Source organism: Excalfactoria chinensis, chromosome 1 (genome assembly GCF_039878825.1).
Source record: "Excalfactoria chinensis isolate bCotChi1 chromosome 1, bCotChi1.hap2, whole genome shotgun sequence".
Taxonomy (NCBI): domain Eukaryota; kingdom Metazoa; phylum Chordata; class Aves; order Galliformes; family Phasianidae; genus Excalfactoria; species Excalfactoria chinensis.
This window is the reverse complement of record NC_092825.1, coordinates 48990891-49013345: the sequence shown is the minus strand read 5'-3', so window position 1 is coordinate 49013345 and position 22455 is coordinate 48990891. Positions and strand designations below refer to the sequence as shown.

The 22455-nt window shown below is 40.7% G+C and overlaps 1 protein-coding gene across 1 annotated transcript in view; it reads right to left on the bottom strand.

Annotated features, from left to right (window-relative positions):
- The window catches only part of MYH9 (myosin heavy chain 9), a 67073-nt gene that overhangs the window by 23122 nt on the left and 21496 nt on the right, over nucleotides 1-22455 (bottom strand). The window contains exons 4-13 of the mRNA XM_072329568.1: nucleotides 13806-13833; nucleotides 12935-13028; nucleotides 8969-9061; nucleotides 8217-8280; nucleotides 7591-7689; nucleotides 6608-6751; nucleotides 4348-4443; nucleotides 3163-3281; nucleotides 2054-2206; nucleotides 54-227 (exon numbers count right to left, since the gene is read on the bottom strand). Of these exons, the coding sequence (XP_072185669.1) occupies nucleotides 54-227; nucleotides 2054-2206; nucleotides 3163-3281; nucleotides 4348-4443; nucleotides 6608-6751; nucleotides 7591-7689; nucleotides 8217-8280; nucleotides 8969-9061; nucleotides 12935-13028; nucleotides 13806-13833 (1064 nt within the window). The remainder of the gene's footprint in view (nucleotides 1-53; nucleotides 228-2053; nucleotides 2207-3162; nucleotides 3282-4347; nucleotides 4444-6607; nucleotides 6752-7590; nucleotides 7690-8216; nucleotides 8281-8968; nucleotides 9062-12934; nucleotides 13029-13805; nucleotides 13834-22455) is intronic.

The following is a 22455-nucleotide window of genomic DNA, read 5'->3' as shown; positions in this document are numbered from 1 at the left end:
CAGCTAGTGCAGCCATCTCTTGCTGTCCACGGACAGGAGAACGAGCTTCTTACCGGCTTCTCTATGAGGTCAATGCAGGGCTGCAGGTCCAGGCCAAAGTCAATGAAATTCCACTCTATGCCCTCCCTCTGGTACTCCTCTTGCTCCAGAATGAACATGGTGTGGTTAAAGAGCTGCTGCAGCTTCTCATTTGTGTAATTAATACACAACTGCTCAAAGGAGTTCAGCTAATGAAGAAAAGGGTAGAAAGATATTTGAACAGTTGCTTTTGAGGGCATATCTACTATTCTAGCAATAAACATCACATTTATAGTTATAGTTCAGCAACTCTAAGCTAGTGTTCTTGTCTTAACTTCAAACCCTTTTGCTTATGAACCGCATTTCCTGTCACATGCTACTGAAACACTGCGTCATTCCCAAGGGAAATTCACACGCTGCTCCTCAGAATTTGCAGAAGAATGTTTTGTCATAAACAGCAGAAGAATTACTGTAGCCACTTAACCCCGGAGCAGAAAAGCCTCCGGTTTTCTCACAAACTCAGAGCTGGCAAGTCCTCTTCATAGGAAGGGGAAGCAATGGAGGTCTGCAGGCAGATTCCTGAAAACATGCTTACTGGGAATTCCTTTTTTAATCCTCATGTATAAAATCAGAACGAGAAAACTGAGCAAAATTTCTTCATTGTGTCCTGATTTCTTCAAACTGTATGGATAAGGTTAAAAACCAAGGATGTATTTTCACGTTAGACCATACTTAATTTTAATGCAACTGCTGGACAGAATGGTTCTGTTCTACTCCCTCCATGTTCCAATAATTCCTAACCATGCAGTTCCACATTATGAGATGTAGCAACCATTAAACCAAAAGTACAGTTGGATCAACAACGTGATCAGAGAGAAACAATGCAATCTTCCTGTGGCTTAGTTTTCTATTAATAAATGGACCAAGTAACGTAGCAGCTGAAAAGAAGCTAGATTCAGAAAAACACAAGCTTATAGGAGTTGTCTGGCTGCCATGGGGATGGCAGGATGGTTCTTTTCTGGTGTTAGCCTGTGACTATTTAAGACTAAGCATAAAGCAAAGCCACGTTCTGAAACTGTAGTTTCATGGATATTATGATTTAGCCTAACCATTCCCTGTTACCTATAGAGGGAGCTCCCACTTTCCCTTTTCCATCTTTTCCTTCAACTTTCCTTCAGCTGCTTCTTTTGTTACATTTGTCTTGCATCAGTTTTTGTGCTTAGATTCCCCTTCACAGACTGACTCAATTATATGCCACCCTAAGAAAAACGGTATCTGCAGTGCTGGAAAACTGAGCAGTATAAGAGGGTGCAGCTAGGAATAGCAGAAGGGGAAAGGTGAAAGTTTAGTCCTTTCCTTCATCAAGAAACTGTTACATCAGTTTAGATAGATGTGAAACCAGAATCTGAGCCCTGATTTTCACACTTCTCACAGAACACAGAATATATGAGAATACATGGAACCTGATTTGCCCCTCTTCCCTCCCTTCTTTTGTCTTTTCAGAAGCCTTTGTCAAAACTAAGCAGCAGAAAGACTTTCTAACAATTCTTAATGATGCAAATAGGCTTCAATTGTTTGTATTTTTAATGCTTTGGGATAAACTAATAGGACAAAATTTGAACTCCACTTGACATTTTAAAGACTTTTTTTTGTAGGCTAGCAAACTCATACGTGTTGAATTATAGAGAATCACAAGTGGCCAGAACTATGAAATTTAAGTAATTGTGATGCACATGACAAAAAGGATGCAAGCACCAGAACAGAAAGCAATGGGTAGTATATATAAAGAATATATATTTGTATATATATATACAAGAATATATTTGTAGTATATATAAAGAAAGAAAGAATTACTTGGACACTTTATTAAATAACCTGACAGTTCAAATCAGTAGGGATCTCAAATAAAAGCAGGATTCACACGATATCCAAAGCTATTCTATTTTATTCCAGTTTTAAAACTATTTCCTTCAACAATTTCCTACCTGGCTCCATGGCAAATTGTGCTGAGTGCAGGGACCTGATAAGTCCTTACCTCAAAAATCTCAAAACCAGCAATGTCAAGGATTCCAATGAAGGATGCGCCCTGTCTCTTGGTCTTATCCAACGCCTTGTTGATGCGCATAACCAGCCACCGGAACATCCGTTCATAAGTGGCTTTAGCCAGAGCCTCAATGGCAAAGTCAGCCTACGTAGAAAGACAAATATCAGTAGTCGCACTATAATAGTGATATTCCGTAAGTGGGAGCAAAGAATGTCTTAATAAAGTAGCGTGTCAAAGCCAACTTTCAGGACCCTGCCCACCTGAGAAACCATAGCCTAACATTCAAGAAAAAATAAATAAAATCAATTCCCTTCCAAAGTAATACAGTATGTTCACATATATCCAAAGAAACGCATTTAAATTACTTTGTAATTTAGAATTCGTGGAAGTCATTTTTTTTCCCCTCAGTGCCATGACCCTACCCGCGATTAACACAAAAATAAAAACATACGGAGTAAGAAATCAAATGTCAAAACAGAAGGACAGTCTGTGAATATTTCTAGATCTCACTTTCACTTCCCAGTCCTTCTCATGTTATGGGGCATGTTTATTTACACTGAGAATAATGATGTGTTTATGAAAAAGCCACGCAGAGAGTGAGCACAGGGGCTCTACTTTATTAGTTAGCTTTGAATTCAGGTTCACTTTAACAACACATTCAGCACAGCCTGATTCAAGACTATTAAGAAACATACAAACAATTTCAAGGGTGTGATACAAATTCTCTTATCCGAGTAGCTGGCCTACTCAGAAATGGTGCTTTCTATATTATAGCAACTTGAAAATGTCATCCTTGCACAGAGCACTGAAGAAACTTACTCCTCTGGGACAGCCAGTCACTAAAATTAGGAGAGTCGTGCTCTCATTTTTTCCTCATATGAGAAGAAGTGCTACAGGGGCAGGGGTGATTTCTATTTTTATACAGATCATAAGAGCTAATACTAGAAGGAACACAGATGCTGTATTATTTAAGTGTAGCTGCCAACATTGCGGCCATGAAGATGGCCACTAAATGCTAAAGAAAATTTTAATAGATTTGTTAGCTTTGCGACAGCAAAACTGAAGACTGAAATACTCATTCTCTTGTACAGAATGCCTACCTGTTCTTTGGTCTGAGCTTTCTGGACATAATCTCGTCCAACTTTGATGCGAGGAGTCAGAATACCTCTGGTGAAGTCTGTCACGTTGATACCCAGAAGATGAGACACTTTCTGTGCAGCTAAAGAAGGGAAAAGAAACAACAAAGATATTCATGTGCTGTTTGTTGTTGTTGTTGTTGTTGCTTGTTTGTTTTCTGTTTTTCTTAAAGAAAACAAGAAAAAGAAAACATTTCTGCAACTGCATTCCCAGGACAGTAAGGACTGCTCTCAAAAAGCCATAAAATGAAGAGCAGGTTAATGAAATAAAGAAACCCTCCCAAAAAGCTCAAGCAGCCCATGCTTGAGGTTACAGGTTACTTTCAAAGCCACATGAATCCATCTGACACAATACTATCACATACCACTAAGACATAACACGGAATCCTCATAAACTTCACATTTACCATCAAATTTAAGACACCACCAGTGACTGACTTAATCAAACTCATTGTACTGTCTTCATCTGCTAAGTAGCTTTTGGGGCAACTCTTTTTATTTCAGATTAAAATGACAAAAATCAAATATCTTACTCTCCTTCCTAAGGTACCATTTAAGGCACAATTTCTACTATAACAGCCAAAAATAAAAACATTTAAAGAGCAATCAGCCACCTCTTAACATTTCTGCAGTAATTCTATAATGGAACTTTATGATGCCTTCCAACATGCAGAATTCCACTGTGTGAAATACAGTGCTACTTACACATGTAATAATAGGCAATGAAATTAAAAGGTTACTAAATATGAAGTTAGTAAATATTTCTTAATCAGGTATCTAAGTAATCATTCTTAGCATGGTTAAAACAGTCACACGCTAAGTGTTCCAGTAGAGTAAGCCTTTTCATCTGGTCACTGTTATGTGTACTTTCTGCCCAGCTCTTTAACAATAACAGTGCCACATTCCTGCCCGTGAGTGGCTGCAAATCCACATTTGGCAAGACAAAGCATTTCTTTTTATATTCATATGAAGGGGCATGTCATCTCCTTTGACAGTAAGCCAACTGATAGAAAAATAGGGCGGCAGAATTCCCTACATACTGTAATTGATTTTTCTACTTGCAAGAACTTCCCATAGACTTTTTTTTCTGCAGTTTTCTATGGAGGATTTTTTTTAGGGGTGGAGGGGTAGGGAAAGGAGATTGGTTACCTGTATTGTCTGGCATAGAGGCTTGGTCTGTGTTGCGCTCCTTCTTGAAGACTATGTTGCCAAGCTGAAGGACACCTGAGATAACCTTCAGAAGACCTTTTGAAATAATAACAGCTCAGTGTCAGACATCAGCAAAAGCCCCAGTATGACCCAGTTAACCATGTCATGAAAAATAAGCAGCTCTTCTCAACAGCAAAAAATCTTTCTGGAATTTGAGGGAAAAAACCCACCACAGATGAGTAATTCCTCTACAGGACTCCCATCCAGCACACAGGACTTTCCCTGCTTCTCCAGTGCAAGACTGTGCAACCTGGGAATATGCCCACCCTCAGCATCACTATAGTAAAGTTGGAGACAAGAGCCAGAGTCACACCTCAACCTGTAACATCCACATTTTTTGATGTTTGCTCCTGATTACCAAAATGCACTATTTTCTCAACGAATACTGTTGAACAAATGAAAAATACAGTTATTAAGAGTGCAAACCAATTAAGAGAAGGAAGTTTCTGCTCCTTTAACTTCATATTACTTTCAGTTCCATGACCAAGATCTGTAGACCATACAGACAAACTACAATATAGGAAGGGCAGCAGGATGTGGGCAACAGGGCCTGTACCGTAACTAAATCACTTGCTGAATCATCTCAACCATTATTAAATCATATATTTGTACTTCTGAACAGTGCAAATGTAACATCAGACATTAGGACTGGGAAAAAAAACATTCAGCGTCACAGCATCAATCTAACGTGCACTATGTACCTATCAGAGCTCACTGCATAACAGCTTCTTGTTGCCTTGAAAAAATTGATAGTCACTCATAAAAATGGTCTTATGCCAAAGATTTTTTTTCATCTCCTATTTTTTTACCTGCTACAGAAACAGCTGCTTTAAAACAATATCGTTTTGATAGCAGAACACACAAAGGTTCCACAGATACTACATCAGGACTAACAGAAGAGAACCATATATGTTTCTAGTGGCATGTTTTGAAATCCAGTGTTTTGACAGCTGAATCTGGAGTCCTGGCACTTGGACATACAGCTTGTTTTGATGCTGTCTCATACATGGAGAAAGTTAGCATTTAGATCACACAACAAAACTAAGTAACCTTACTGCCCAGGCTAGATATTCTTATTTTAAGCCCAGACAAACTTCATACCTTGAATGGCAAGTACAAAATACTACAGTTATCTTTGCTGCAGTAGTTGGAACCAATAGCTCATCTATGTGACAGCAAAGACATGCCCTGGAGCATACATTAAAAACAAAACAAACTGCAAATCAAACAAGAACAACAAACACAATACAGTAGGACATCTTAGCAATAAATTAGGCTGCCAATTATTTAATTCTGTTTAGGCAAACATGTCTTCAACTCTATATAGCAGTTTCAGTCTTCGATGAATTAGGATATAGTATTAAATCGTGGATAACAGAAGCATGGATTTATTGCTGGCTGCACTGTGAAGAGCAACAGCTAAGGCACAAGTACATATCCCAGCCACAAGAGTTACAGCCTCCAGCAGAGGAAGCAGTGACCTCAAAAAAAATCCCTGATGCTTGTTTCAATGCAGGAAAAAAAGTTCCAGTTTTATAAGACCTTATACATCTACAAACTGAAATTTGGCAGAGCACTGGTTCCCAAGCAGTAAGGCACATTATAAATGAGAGCACAGAAAAAGTGACTAAGTATTGTTACACTTTGCGTTGGCTTCATAGATTCTAGGGAACTGTGCTCCCAGAATCAGACAATTTAATTTCTGATCAGCAGTTCAGTGTTAAGCTGGAAAGAAAGGCACTACGAGCAGGCCATTTTCAAAGCACTAATCCAGCCAGCACTAAGATTAGATACTTAAAAGCCATTCCTTAGGGGGCAGGGGAGCACAGAAGCCTTGCATTACTCCAGAAAGAGAGGGAAGTCTTGTATCTTGGACGTGTTACTCATAAACCAGATACACAGCCCTCAGACTAGGATCAAAACCAGCAAACAGATGAATGTTTTCATTGGCAGTTTGACTTCTAAGACTGAATGTATGAACTGAAAGTATGCTGGTATATCCTGAGGTGGTTTACCCCAAAGCTACTAAGCTCACCACGTGCACCCTGCTCACTTTCGGTTTGGGATGGAGGCAGGAGAAACAAAGTAACAACAAAAAAATACCAACAAATGGAAACAAATCAAAAATAAAGGTCTAGAGCGATGTGATCCATTTCCTCCTTGATTTTCTCACATTTCAAGCTCTCCAGAGGACTCATACCTAATTGTTCCTCATCTGGGATGCCCATGATCCTCATGGCTTCCATGGTCTCCTGAAACATATCTTTGTCTTGCTGACCCGGGATCGTAACATGTCCATTGGAAAGGAAGCGGTATTTGTTGTAAGGTTCCAGAAGTAGATCAGCTAAAGATAAAAAATGAGAAGGAAGTTACTATGATGTTATTTTAATAGACAAGCTACCACTGAGAGAAAATTTTTCACCTGCACACACTAGCAGGTGCTGGATGAATCTGAGATTAAGATCAGTTTTACCAACAGATGAAAATACAATATGTATTAGAAGTTAAGATTTTCTGCCTTATTTCTTTCTATTCTTTCCTCTGGAATACTCCACTACAGAAGTGCCAATCATCATTATGCCTTAGGTCTATAAAAGCAGGTATTAACTTTGAAGTAAGTTTGCCTTCAACTTCAGAAACCTTAGTTGTTTCAAGTCACATGAAGGTTAATATATAGCTCTCGAAATAGTAGCAGCTATGAGAAAAGCCCTCTCCTTCTGTTATTCCTCCAGATCAATTTGCAGCTCTCATACAACATGCAGTCCGATATTGAGCTGAGGCTTTACAGGTAGATGTGCTAGCATCCTAGAGTTGCATAGGTGCCAGATGCTTTGCTCCATTCAGTTAAATGCTGAGCATATCACAATAGGATCATTCCTGCACAAGAAGGGCTTACATCATACAAAACTAGACTAAACACAGGACAGTGATTTAGATAAGGAAGGGTGTAGATTCATTTCTGGCAAGGAGACAAGCACAGGAAGGAACCAGAGAAGCAAGTTTTCAGGAACTGAAAGGGGAGGGCAGAGGGATGTATGTGTATGCAGAAGTGGAGAAGGGGTGGCCAGACCTAAGAGGCAGAGGCATGAAACTATGAAAGAACAGGTGCAAGTGCATAAAGACTTTGGACCCTCTGCTATGGTAAAAAGAAAACTCCATAACTAAAACAAAAATCAAACTCACTCTTCAAATGTTCTCCTGCTCCAGACAGTAGATAGTAGAAGATGTGAAAAGTTCTCTCCTCTTTGGCTTGACGAATTGCACGTGACTTCTCCAGTAGATCTTCTAAGAGTTAAGGCATATGGCAGAACATACAAAACATTTCCTCTTTTATCACAGGAGAAAACCTAGTAGTACTTGATTTTCTCCTCGTGCCAATTAACAGAGGTATTGATTTAGCAATTGTTATCAGCCAACAAGCCACTGAGTTCTGGTCTCAATTCCATCAGCCTCTTAATGATGGCTATGACAAGAGAATACTAACTGATAAACAGAGAAATAGCAGCCATTCATCTGCAGGCACAGAGGTAAAAGTGGCTCATGAAATTCCAAAGTCATTTATCTTGTAGCAGTTCATGTTGCCATCTCAGCTTCTTATGTTTAGAACTCACTAATTCACAAGAGATATCCACTGTGGTCACTAAGACCACAAAATACAATACCACTACAACAGTAATTTTGCTAGCAAAAATCTAAGTGCCTTCTGACACATTCTCAACTTCACAAAGGTAAGGTGTGGTAAGTTTGCTAAGCACTATTACTGCCACTCTCAATACCCTGTTACTTTTAAATGGCTAGAAAAAGGATACAGGTCTCGATATTGGCACCAACAATGTAACCGTTGACATCAAAGTTGATTCTGATGAACTTGCCCTGAAAGGAAGGTATTGGCAAAAAGGTTAGTATTCATTCTATCCAGCAACTGCAATAAGCAGCAAAAGCTAACCTTATCATTTTAATAGAGGAAAGGAAATTCAGAACAGGTCAGGCAAGTTTAATGCAAAACGTAAGACCAGCCAATAGCCAAAGTCTACTGATCGCAACAGCAATTTAGTGACCAAGACAACAAACACCTTTAACTAAGGATGGACAGCCTACAATTCAACTTAATTATGTTTCAACCTAGATTTTCCACAATTACTGTATTTTCAGTTTTCTGTGCTATACGGTTCCAACAGTTTGCTTCCCTCAATGCCCAACAGCAACCATTTCCATTTAGCTTCAGCTCTGTCTCCTCAGTCTGCCTCAGACACTTGTCCATCTTTCCAGAGCAAGTAAAGTAAGAGTTGTTATTTGCTCTTTAGGATAAAACTAACTGTAATAAACTTAGGATAAAAATCAGTGCAAACAGTCCTGGCACAGGATCAGGTTCTTCACACTAGAGACCTACCAGAAGCACTTTCTGGATAATTCACTGAATGAAATTCTCTTCCCAGATTAACTCAAGGAAGTCGCACAGATAGCTGTCCTATCCCAAGATACCAGTGCAATCAAAACCAAAAAAATTCCTCACTCAGAAAAGCTTAGCATACTGGAAATCGTGCTGGATAGTAATACTCACAAATCTTGAGGAGTTGTCATTCTTTACTGTCTTGGCATTTCCAAAGGCCTCCAGGATGGGATTAGCCTGAAGTAACTGCCTCTCTAGTTCTCCCTAGAGAGAAATTAGAAATGAATAAAGTAGGTAGCAGTTTGCTGCATTAAGCTTGGGTCAAACCAGCGCTGAGGTTTCAGCTCACACTAGCTTGGTATCTGTAGCAGAAAAGCCATATTAAACCTTAGAAGATGATCTCTTAGAACCTTCAAAAGGAGACTCGTTAGTTATCCAGGTAAAACAGAAGCATTCACAAAAACACTTTATTCCCTTCCCCAAGACAAGGGTGTCCCAAGTGTTGTCTTTCTGTTAACAAGCAGCCCTTTAAAGTCACTTGGCCACAACACCCCCACAGATTTCCCAGAGTCAAAACAAACAGAAAAAACATTCCATCCAAGATCAGGCCCCCATCTCAGACATGTCTTGCCCTCTAGGTAGGAAGAGTGAGAAAAATCCTTTCTTGCTACTGTGAGACAGTTCTGAACTCTGCTAACAGTAGGTTAATAAGTTAGCCTGAAAAGCTGTAATGTTTGTAAAAACAAACAAACATATATATAAAGAAAACAGCAATACCAAATTGTGCTAAGAGTCTGTTTTCCACAATACAAACAAGCAGAAGACTCTTTTGTAAGGAGGCACACAGAAAAAAGAGAGTTAGTGGTATCCCACAAACTGCAGGATCGCTCACATTCTACTGCCATATTTGCACACTCCTCCTCCCCTCAGGGAACACAAAATGCTGGAGCTGCAGAAAAAAACAAAATCCCAACTCTTATCCCTGCCAAGTGCTAAATCATTGGAGCATGTACACCTTTCCCTTCAGATACATCTAGATACATCTCTGGCTGTTATTAAAAACATTTGTCCTTTGTGTTAAGTATGTGGAGTTCTGCATATTACCTGGAAAACTTCTGGAGACAGAAGACGACTGTTTAGATTAATAGTTCTCTTTTTAGCAGTTATCAGTATATATTCAAGACTTCCTGTGCACAACAGATGGAAATTGAGTTTGATGTGTGAGAACCAGAATGCATGGGCAAAATATTTAATGGTGTTTATAAAGGAAAATTGTTGTCATTCATTTTTGAAGTGCACTACGGAACAGGTCATTGTCTCTCTGAAAAAGCAGTAGAGTTGTGTTGTGTAGTTGTTGTTTTGTTTTTTAAAGAGGTGGTGCATCAGTAACCAAACAAAGAACTACCAGTGCTCCTCTTCTTGATTCCACAGTCATCTCACTTCATGCTTGCAAAGTGCACCGCCAAACAAAATCCCAAACATGACCTCCAGTCCCTGCAGAACTGCACACACACACAGGGGGCAGCTGCTGCAAACACTTCCATTCACTGTTAAGTATACACAACAAGGGGGTTGGTTAACCATGGAAAGGGAAAGCTGGGATACTTGTTCCCAACAGAGCCAGTGTGTAGTTCTGTAAGGAGAAAACCTTGAAACTAGGTTTCAATCCTTGAAACTGTGTAGCCATCACATTTCTCTCTCCTATTCTGGCACATGTATTAACACTGGAACGCACTTCCCTCACCACCCTGCAGTGAAGTCTCAGGCCTCTGTTTGTGACTACAAACTGTTGCTATGCAGGAGAGGTCAACATTTCAACTCAACTAAGGCACAAGGAGGGAAGAGATCAAGAGTTGCTTTTTCCTCTACAAAGAAGTCAGGCTGAATCTGCTCAATTATTTGGTTAGAAATAAAATTAAGACTGTGCTTCGCTACACAAATGTCAAAAGTTGACAGAAATTTTTGCTACCCAACCTCCTCTTTAATTCCTCAGTAAGAAAGCGTCCTTAGTGTCACACAGGTGTTGGAGTGACTAAAAAGGGGAAAACATTGTTCCTAGCTTCCACAAATGAAGCTTGATTAAGTGAAAACGTATTTATATGATTCAATTCATTAGGCCCCAAAAGCAGCTTTAATGCACTTAGTACTCACACCATGCAGCTAGAAGTTATTTAGCTAAATATACCAATGCGATGGACTTGGTGGAAGCAGCCACAACCTCCAAAGCAATAGAGCTACAGCTGACAAATACGCTTTGTAAATCAGATTTTGCTAAGATACTTCAATAAACAGGAGCTTAAGATCAAAACTTCGACAAGAAGACAGTCAAGAAACCTTCCTGGTAGATTAAGTGTCAATACTTCCTACTCTGTCACTGACAAAGTTCCACATCTAGTCTTGCTAATCAGTGCTAGCAGTGGGTTTTTGGTATCACAGCATGAAGGCTTGACACTGTCATATTCTATCTTAAAGAATAAATCCATCAAGATCCCAGATGCTCAAAAACAAATAATGTATAACCCCTCATAATCCCGTTCCAAGTTTCAGATTTGTAAAGGATTGTTGCCCAGAACTCTCCTTACCAACTAACATTTAAGAATCCGCAGGTTACACAGTGGAAGAATACTTAGCTTAAGCCCACGATTCTGTTTTCCACATTTAAAAAAAGAAAAAGAAAAAAAAAAAAAAGGAGAATGTTTCTAAATACAGCTACTGACAGACCACGGAAAAAGCCTTCATATGTCTCAAAGTTTGGCATGTAGAAGGGTGTTTTTTTTTGGTTGTATTCCAGAAGTGACTTATAAGAATGTGTGCGCACAAGCACAGCATGCCTTATTCATATACTCTACACACATGAGGCATGCCTATACACTAAGCTACAAGCAAAAAAACTTTTACCGAGAGATAACACTGGATCACTTGGCATCTGGATTTTATTACACAGCTCACCAGCGAACATTTCAAAGTGTTCAGCTCTGACTAACAAGCTCACAGTCCTGGAACACCCCGTCTGCAGGTCAGCCTTCCTCATCCATCTTCCTCTGCAACTTGCAGTCACATCTCACTGCTGGGAGGAGAAAGCTAAACACATGCCTACATTTATCTTACTAGGAACACCACACATACTAGATATTCAGTTCTATGAAAGTCTGGTCCAGTTCTATTGCCTCTGAGGAGTATTTTTCCAAATAAACTGTTCATGAACTCCTGCAAGAAAAGTCTTAAAATATAAGCTAGCTTTTAGCACAGAACACAAGTATACCTTCTTTACATTACTTTAGTCCTCAATCGAACATCCTAATAAAAAGATCATTGTGCACCACACACACACACAAAAAAAAACAACTGTGAATTGTCTATGGGTTTGGTTTAGCTGCAGAAAGTGATATTGGTGTGGAGTGAAAAGCTGCTCAAGAAAATAAATAAATAAATAAATCACACAATGGGACAGAAAACGCATTCCTGGTGCAGAACGTGCAGTAAACGTGCAGCTCACCTACGAGGATACAACTGATGAATTCGGCAATAGTCCACCGGGGGAGAGGGAGGGGAAAAAAATATAAGTGAGACATTTTCATAGTCCTCCCACCATCACCACCACCCTCCTTTCATGTGCTGCTACTTGGCTCTTTTCCACCCTTTTAATGTTCTCCTACAATTTCAAAGTTTTCAGCTGAGGTTTACTAAACTACCACTGTATTACCCAGTTTTGGGACATTATATGTAATAGTCAAGCCTAACATACAAAGGTACAGAAGGCTGGAGACAACTTCTCCACAGAAGGATCAGTTTTAGACTTCCTGGACTGGTTGTAAGCCTTATGTCTGTGTAAAAAGATCAGGATGGGTGATGTTTCATTTACAGTGTTTCTAACCCACGAATCCAAGAGGTTGTAGATGAGTTTATTCCTGCTGTAGCTCCACTGAATTCAAAGGAGGAGGTTTGACTTAGAACAATGTACCCCGGCTCACAGTTTTCAATAAACTTTTATTATTTTATGGTTCACTGTCCTCCTCAGTCCCCTGAGAGATGTTACCATCTAAGCTTTTATTGAGTAACCTGGAGACAGCCAATACACATCTATTGTCCAAAGTCAGCACAACAATAAAGCGTCATTAAATTAAACCTAGGTCTTACCTGGTCTTTTTTAGACTTGTGCGAGGAAGCAACATGAGCCAGATACTGAATGACCTTCTTGGTGTTCTCCGTCTTACCAGCTCCTGATTCACCTCTGTAAAGAAAGTCTGCAATTCATTCACACACAAAAAAACAAGACACAGGGGGACACATTTCTAACTCCAAGGGGCTACAGAGCTCCTTAAATCCACTCTATCATAACACCTCTGTCAAAGCCAACAAAAACTGAATCATACCAGAGAGTTGCACGAGTGGAGCGGGATGGAAGGCTATAGCCTTCAGCTAGTTAGTCTGCCAATGGGCATGGATTCTGCCTGCTGGTACAATGGAGGCAATGTGCACAAGAGCTATACTTTTTAGTCGCTTAGATATGAAAACTTCTAAGTGGATGAGGAATAGTCCAGAGGCAGTTATAGAGCTAGCAGTGAAAGGTAAAGAAATGAATCTCTCAGAGTGAAGGTCCCCAACTGAGAGCCAACCAATTTTGCTGTGTCAGGAAGAGAAACTGCTGTAATAAATAAGACTATCCATTTGTTACAACATCGGGCTCATCAGCACTGATGCTGTTAATCACAACAGTTGCATCAAATCTTAAGGAGTTCTCCAAGACTTTTCCATTGACAAACTCCTATTACTTCAGGAATTTGGGCTGTCTAAAAACCTCTTCTTCCTTTCCTTCTTCCTTCAGTTCCCATAAAAATTATTCTGCAGAAGGATTAAATATTGGAGGAACTGAAGCAGGACCTTCCTTAACCCTCCAGGAATATTCAATTTAATTAAGCCCACCCCCAAGTGCTAACTATTAAAAGAGTCCTCCAGCCAAGACTTTTAACACAGACATCCCAACAAGCTTGCAAATGTATATACTCACGTGCAAAGGATGGACTGATCCTCTCGGTCTAGAATAAAATTTAAAATAGCAGTTAGATCTAGACTTGAAAATTAAATCAATGTGACAGAAACAAATCAACATCAAATACAAAACCAGTAAATTCTGACGAGCATCACCAGAAATATGGCCACATAACCCCTTTCATGGAAGCAGAAGCCAACTTCCCACCATCTGTTAAATTTCAGCAGTGCCATCATGTTTTCTTCATCCAGAAAAAGAATACTGCTTGCATCAATTTTTCTGCAGTCATCACAGAATTCTCTCGCTGAATGTTTCTTTATCGCAGAGATCATTTTATACTAGTTATTCATCTCACCTCCCCTTCCATTATACTGGGTCCATACTAACTTGCAACAATGATCAGAAGAGCAGAGAATACATTTGGGAGGTGGAAATGGGGCAGGAACCACTAAAAATTCCAAAGAGTCAAAAGCTCACATCAAGCTGAGGCTTCCACCCCAAAAAGAAACACTAGAAGCTCAGTGAGAAATTACTGTTACTTATTTTATACAAAATGGGTTTGAAAGCTACAATGCTGAGCAGCAGCCTAACTGCTATACAGATTACTTATTTGTGGCACCAATTCCTTTGTATTAACAGAGCAGTCGAAAAAAGCAGAATCTTTTCATGTTGACAAGTTGCAAAAAGCAGGAACAGGAATATTGTGCTGAATGCTAAACAGTAGACATGCTAATTCCTGCGTTCATTTCCCAGCTATGGATTACGAAATCTTTCCAGTTACAGAACTTACTTCACCCAGCCTAATCTACACTATCTTCCCCAACATCTTTAACCTCCTCTCAGCTTCCACCTATGATTCCACCTCCTCATAGGCAATCCCTGTCTGGTCCTCATCCCACCTTCATCCTCAACCACTTCTATGCAAACATGCTCCATTGCTTCTGCCTTTATTTCACTTTCCATCCACCCCTCCACTCTGAGTTCCACTTAAGCCCCCAGAGTCTGCACCATATTCTCCCCCCAGTTAGAAGCACTGGGCAGATTGGAGAGTGCCTGTACTACGTACAGCTTCACTAGCTTGTAGGAATCTGAGAGGAAGTGAGACCCGTTCAAACACAGAACAGACTCAGGAACTGCAAGTCATGCACAGAAAGTCCTGCATCACCCAAGAGCTATTGAGACATGCACTGTGCCATCAAAATGCATTTATTTATTTATTTAGGTTAAGATCCACTCTGAGAGCCTTTGTGTCACAGCAGTTACATTTCATCTCGTTACTGTTCTTTTTCCACATCGAACTCCAACTTTGTGTCAGACTCCAGCCTAATCTCTAAACAGACTGCAAGCCCCAAGCATTCACAAATAGAAAATTCACTGAATTCCTCTAATAAACTATTTCAGCAATTGGTAGCTTTCATCAGTATGTTTACAACTATGACCATCTCCACATTTTAGCTACTTCTTTTCATTTCTCCGTTCTCTTAGAGAACTTAAGTGCACTCCATGCTCTCCCCTCCAGAAAACTGCTTAGAAGATATAACCGAGTCACCATTCAAGTTTCTTTGTGTGAGATAGTGAGACTGAATTCTAATTAGGGAAGGCTTTATAGTCAGGTAGACTTTTCATAGAGCAGGAAAAGCAGGTGAACCTACCAAATTTGAGATTCTGTCTTTTCTTAAACTATTATGAAAACAATATTGGAAACATTAAGTTCACACACTACGGAGAGGTAACCTGCTCTGAACTTGCTTTGCTGGAAACTGCCTGTATTCAAGTGAGCATAAAAGTTTAGAGGAAAATAATCTGCTTTATCCCAGTTAATACCATCCTCAGAAGGAGCTGATCAGCCTAGGACTGGAAGAAAGCAAGCAAAAGAAAATTGTCACTCATACAGTTTTGGATCAGAAAACACTTCACATCTAAAATCAGTCACCTGCAAGTTTATTAATATCGCACATTTGTTTTTTTCAAGTGCTGAATTATATTCTTTTGCTTTTAAGATACGTACTCCTTTTGCTGAGGGAGAGCTGAAGAGTAGATGTGAGGCAGCCTTAAAGGCCTCACCCATTCCAAGTTCCCAGTGGGTCAATGGCTCAGCAGGCACATCTGCATGACTGGGCACTGGGAAGGTGGATCAGGGGAATAACTAATGACTCATTTATGGATCGCCTAAGGAAATGTATTCTGTAGTAGTGCAACACTTAGGTGCAATGCTCTATCACAAAGCAGCTATGTGAAAGAATAAGATTGTGCCTCTGAATAACATCTGTCTTACAAAAGCTTGACTAGCCCACTTGTTCTAGAAAAGTTTATATTTGCATTCAGGTACCACAGTGGCTCTTCTAAGAAGCCTATTAGAGAACAAAAGATGCCCCTGATGACACTCCTCACTTCTGGTAACCAACTTTGGTGTTGGAATTGTGCACTGGGGCTCATACAGGCAGTGGAACTCTTAAGTTCTTCCTTACCATATGCTATCTCTTCCCTGACTTCCAAGGTAGGATCCTTACTCTTAAAAAACACATTGGTAAGCAGACAAACCAAATGTCGCATGGAAAAAGAGATGACCAATATCAAACAATCCTCCGTTTTCCTTTGGCACAAAAAATGATCATCACAAGTTTTGTTGACTTGCTGAGAAGCTCTTGTTAGAGCTACAATGGGGCAAGGCAGCAACAACACTCAGGAATTACCACAAGAAGCCACAAAGGGGCAAGCAAAGGGATCTCTCTAGGCCTTAACACAAAGCGAGGTGTTGTCAGGTGCTCAGCAGGAAGAGCCACAGACAGTGTTTAAAAGCCGTCTTGGTGGTAGGGTTACCTCCCCCAGCACACTTGTCTGGTGGCCTGCTGCAGCTGCGTTAGTCACCTCTGCTTTAAGCCAGCAAGAACGTACCTGCGAGTGCAGGCAAGCCACCAGCAGCGTGCAGACACTGCCATAAAAGGCAACATTCCTGTTTGCAATCCGGGGGAAATTCTTTCCCAGGACGGCAAAGCGGCAGTCATTGGGATAGCTGGAATTCTTCTAATTGTGTACAGACAGACAACTGAATAATGTGTTGAGCAACAGGAAATTGGAGCCTACCAAAGGGCCAAAGAGCTAACAAATACAAAAGCATAACTCTTAGACACGCTTCCAATTAAGACTTGTTGTAAATGCCAATATTTATTCTCTATACAATGCTGACTTGTGCCATCACGAATCCAAATCCAATTGCCCAGACAAGAAGCCACCTCCACTCCCCCACACTTTTTTTAGACGATCATTCGACATGGGCGTACTGCACAACCTCAGTCAGCACTTGCCTTTACGGTGCTGTCAGTTGTGCAAGCAACCTACTCAGCAAAAGAGAATGTGCTGGGTACCATAAACTCAGTCGCTTATAATAACACAATCAAGAAACGCCTGATTAAAAGAAATCTGCATCTGCTTTTCAATCCTAAACAGAGTCACTTATTAAAAACAATTCGGAATAACAACTCATTAGTTAATTATAGCAACAGCTCTGTATTTCAGACCAGCTGCCGAGGAAGGCTTTTTATCTAGGCTCCTCCTCAGTTCTCATCACCACGGTATTCAAGAGACCCTAAGAAGCACTGGGCTCAAGCATCCAGAAATGCAGGAAGTAAGACATCCTTCACATTTAAGCTATACAGCAGGATGGTATAATGAGATCTCTAGATTAATTTTACTATATGAAAAAAGCATATCTTACTTCTCTCAGTTTAAAAATAAAAGATCTCATTTTAGACTGCTTCCAGGACCTTCCAGGACACATTAAAAGCTTAATTAAGCCAAAATTTGGTTCGACATGACAGAAATCTTGTACATTAGTGGTGCTCAGATAAATATTCTACTGTAAAATAGCAGATCTAGAAGAATTCTGAGCCACTGTGTTCGAATACATCGATCAAATACTGATTAATGAACTGAGCTCCAAACTCTTGAATTCTTTTAATACGTTTGGGGGGTGGAAGAAGAAGGTTAGTAGGTTAGAACAGAAGAACAGGACGTGCAATTCAGGCTCCCCACCTCAGTTACAGCACATCCTACCAGGCCTTTATCACCCACTTCCTCTGCATGAGTGACTGCAGTTGCAGGCCTGTTCATCTCCATAAAAGGAGAAGTGCTATAGCACTCACACAATGGTGACATCATCCCTCCAGCCAAGAGGAAGTGTAGCTGAAAGGCAAAGGCTTGGCTTGCTATCCGCTGCCTATAGCTGACTCATTAAGGCTACAAGCTTAACCGTAGCGAGATGGTACCACCCACCTCCTAACCACGGGCCCGTCCCTGTAGGTTTCCGTTACTGTAAGGCTGTGCAGGCCTGCAGCCCAACTGGGGGAACCAACCGTCTGCTGGCCAAGTTAGGGAGGTGACCTAAAGCAAGAAGTGGGCTGAAATGCACGCTCCAGCCACGCAGCAGCTTCAGTTCCTTGTCTCTCCTCAAACTTCTTGTCTGACCTCAAAGCAATCTTACAAGCACGTCCTTCCCTCGGGGCCCAGACACGTGAGGAGCCCCAGGCACCTGACAATGCTGTGCTACTGGAACAACCCTGCTGGCATAGAATCTCATCAAATGTATTCACAGCGGTGCTTTAACCTACGTGCTGCTTTGAGTAGGATCAAAAACACCCCAGGGAAACACCCAGACACAGACTGAAAACTTCCTTTTTACATTCCCATTTTGGGAATGTGTTGGAGAGAAGTTTCTAAATATGAATAACCTACCATCGAGCACGAGGAAAAGAGAAGGATAAGCGTGGAATATTTAAGACAGCTCTTACAAAACACAGCTCCTAGATGTGAATAAGGAAAAAGTCACTTGGTTTGGCAGGATAGCTACAGTGCCAAGATTCAGCTTTGCGGTACGTGAAGTCTGGAGGGCAAGAACAAAGAAAAAAGTGCCATTTCAAAAAATGAAATACATCCTACAGGATGAAATGTAAATATTTATTTCCCTGAGCCTGTTTTTGGACTAAAGCCCTCACCCCTTTCTCTAGCATTTCAGGACTGAATCTGGAGATAGCAAAATGGGAAAATAAGTTAGGCTGTAATTTTAGGCTACACAAATGTTTACGAAGTTCTGACAGGAAAGAAAAACCGCTATACAGCCTGCAAAAGCTCAGGCTGCTCATGGTCGTAGGACAGTGTGCAGAGGGGGGACTGACAGAAAGGGCTGAGCTGTTATGTAAGAACTGCCAGAAGGCTCTTGCTCTGGTTTGCAGGAATGAAGCAAAAAGGGTGTGGTAAGTACTAAAAAACAAGTGGGCAATGGACTTTTTTTAGCTTCTTGTTCTATTGAGAACCACATTTCAAGATGCTTTCTTTTCAGAGTTGCATTCAGAAAGCTCAAATGATTCCAAGCACGTAAAACACCTCCTAAGAAAAATCAGAAACTACGTGCATCTTTTCTTGCAATCTGTATTCAGACAGCATCAAACAAACATCCTCTGTAATTGGTATCCCAATTTAACGCTGCCCTTTGCATCAGAAATTTGGACAAATCTCAGAAATAAACTAGTGAAACCACATGCTATTTTCCTTTGGTTTTAGTGGAAACAGAATTGACTTTTGCATGCAACTTGAGAGAGACATCTGTGCCCCTGCATAATCTGAGAAGACCTTCTATCAGCTACTCCTGAATTGGTAAACACACAGAGAATATCTTATAGAAAATAAAGGTGTTTTGGGGCAGCACAGCACACAGTGCATTATAGTAGAACAGAGTGACCAACCAAGCTGAGAAAGCAGCACTGAGATCCAGAAATTAGAACAGAAGTATTCTACTAGCTTGGAAACTTAAGAAATATGTCACCATCTGAGAAATATGAATAAAATACTTCAAGGTCATGTTCCACAGGAGCAGATCTAAAGGACTGTTTCTTATAAAAATGACAGCTGGGTCTAAGGTGCATCTAATGACCTGCAAAAGCAAGTAATTTGTCTTACAATAGCTAACCCTTTCATCCCTTAATATAACAAGGCTAAGAAATTTCAAAAGGTGCTATGCTTCATGATTTTTTCTTTTAAATACCAAACCCACTGACTGCTTAAACCTTAAAGCTGCTGGCTGCGTAGGTTCCTCTGCAGACTAATCCATCAAGGTCAAGGAGGATTTAATAACTGTATAATGTTTTTAAGTGTTCTGTTCGGTGAACCATTAGGAACCCTATACTGATACGCAGAAAAACTGGATGAGAAGCGAGATGAAGCACATTCAATAGCAGTGTGCTGCTTATACCTTCTCCCACCCATCTTTTAGTTGAGCAAAGGTTAATAGACAGGCAGAGAACGTGTACAAGGAAAGAGTTTTGGAGAAAGCGTTCCCGAATAACCATACACGTCAAAGCTATTACAAAGAAGTTTCAGACACTGACATTTAACAATGGTCATCATGCTCCAGACACCAAGAAAACTCAAAGCTTATTGCTAGCTTCAGTATTTGACACAGAAAATTTCCTTTGTGTGTTCTGAATAGACAAACAGGTGCCATTTAATAGCTTTAAAAGGTTTTGTTGTTTTTTTTTTTTCTTAATAGATCCTCTGGAGAACATGAATTGAGGTAGAGAATTTATCCCTTCAATGCACATCTGCTGCTTTGCAATAATGATTTGTCTGCTCAAGACACCATTCCACTTGTAGGCACTCTGCTTCCATCATCGGTGCCAGAAAAATAACTCTTCTGAAAGCAGTCAGACCTGAGGCATCTGGAATTCAGGTTACCCAGGGAACAGAAACATTAAGACAAATGGTTGTTTTCTTGGAAAACAAAAATGTTATAATTTTCTCAGAGTTCTTCTCTTGAAACTTAAGAAGTATCTCCGAGCACCATGCAGCAAAATTGTGGGTTTATCTCATTTCTGAGTCTTAATGTCCTTGGTTGGAAAAAAGGAGGGGAAAAAAAAAATACTTAAAACACGTTTTCCATTATATTATAGCTGCAAGGAGAAATGCTTTGGGTGAAGTTTAACCAAAAGAAAAAAAAAAACAACCCCAAAAAACCCACCCCACAACTTAACCCTTTGGGATGTACGAATGCCACGTGACACTTTCCTGAATAGACTAACCACAGAAGACACAAAAAGAGGACCAAACTTAGTGCACTGGCACAGATGCCTGAAAAGGGTTAAATAGTTTCTGGATTAGCAGAAGTTGGAATAAAATTCTCATCTTCCTCTCCCTTCCCTATCCCTTTCCTAAAGGATCTCCCTTTAGGAGGTTTGCTTGTTAGAATACCATAAATTGATTGAAAATCAGAAAAATAAAAAATAAAAAGTCCAAATCAATGAACATGCAAAGCTTTTCCACTCTGTCAGCTTAAGAGATAACTACACAATATGCTGGCATAAGTCAGTCACCAGCCTTGCTATCCTTCTTCGGACTATGAAGGGAATCCTTGCCTTTGGGGCTCAGAAAGCATGGTAGGGAAGGCAGACTAATCCTAAATGCCTCTAGCTCATGTGGAGAACTGTACCCTTTTATCTTCTATTCTCTGAATGGATTCCTGCCATACCACTGGCTGCTGCATCAAGCCTCCCCCACTGCTAAGCAGCACTGAGAAAGTAGAATAGGAATGTTGCTTTCCATTGCCCTAGAGGCTAGCCAGGACCAGAGACATTACAATAGCCTACTCACCTTTGCTCCCAGTAGCATACAGTGGAATGCCGCTGTTAGCCATTAAAATAAAGCAGCAAATAACCCTATAACAATCTCTGGGCAATTTTTGCTAGCAAACATACAGACATAATGTGTAGAGAAGAGCTGGGACAAGCCTCTAGATTGTCAAAATTACTGAGAATACTGTGTAGCTAAAATAGTTCTGGCTTTTCTTGGCCAAGTGCAAAGTCCTGCACCTGGGTCAGGGCAATACCAAGAACAGATACAGGATGGGCAAAGAATGACTTGAGAGCAGCCCTGAGGAGAATGATTTGGGGGTGTTGGTTGATGAAAGACTCAACATGAGCTGGCAACGTGTGCTTGCAGCTCAGAAAGCCAACTGTTTCCTGAGTTACACCAAGAAAAGAGTGACCATCAGGTTGAGGGAGGTGATTCTACCCCTCTAACTCCACTCTTCTGAGACGCCACCTGGAGTACTGAGTCCAGTTCTGAAGCTTCCAACATAAGAAGGACATGGAGTTATTGGAGCAGGTCCAGAGGAGGGCCGTGAAGATGATTCAGGGGGCTGGAGCACCTCCCTTATGAGGACAGGCTGAGAGAGCTGGGGCTCTTTGTCCCAGATTCAGTCCAGAGAAGAGAAGGCTCTGGGGGGAACTTGTAGCGACCTTCCAGGACCTGAGGGGGGCCTACAGGAAAGCTGGGGAGGGACTTTCTATAAGGACATGTAGCGACAGGATGATGGTAAATGTGTTTAAACTGGAAGAGGGCAGATTTAGACTAGACATTAGGAAGAAATTCCTTACTGTGAGGGTGGTGAGACACTGGAACATGCTTCCCAGTGAGGTGGTGGATGCTCCCTCCCTGTAAGCATTCAAGGCCAGGCTGGACAAAGCTTTGAGCAACTGGTCTAGAGGGAGGTGTTCCTGCCTATAGCAGGGGGGTTGGAAGTAAGATGATCTAAGGGTCCCTCCCAACCCAAACCATTCTGTGATTCTACGATTCTGGAAAAGGCAAACACTCCAGAAGAGCTTATAGCAACTTTCTGCTG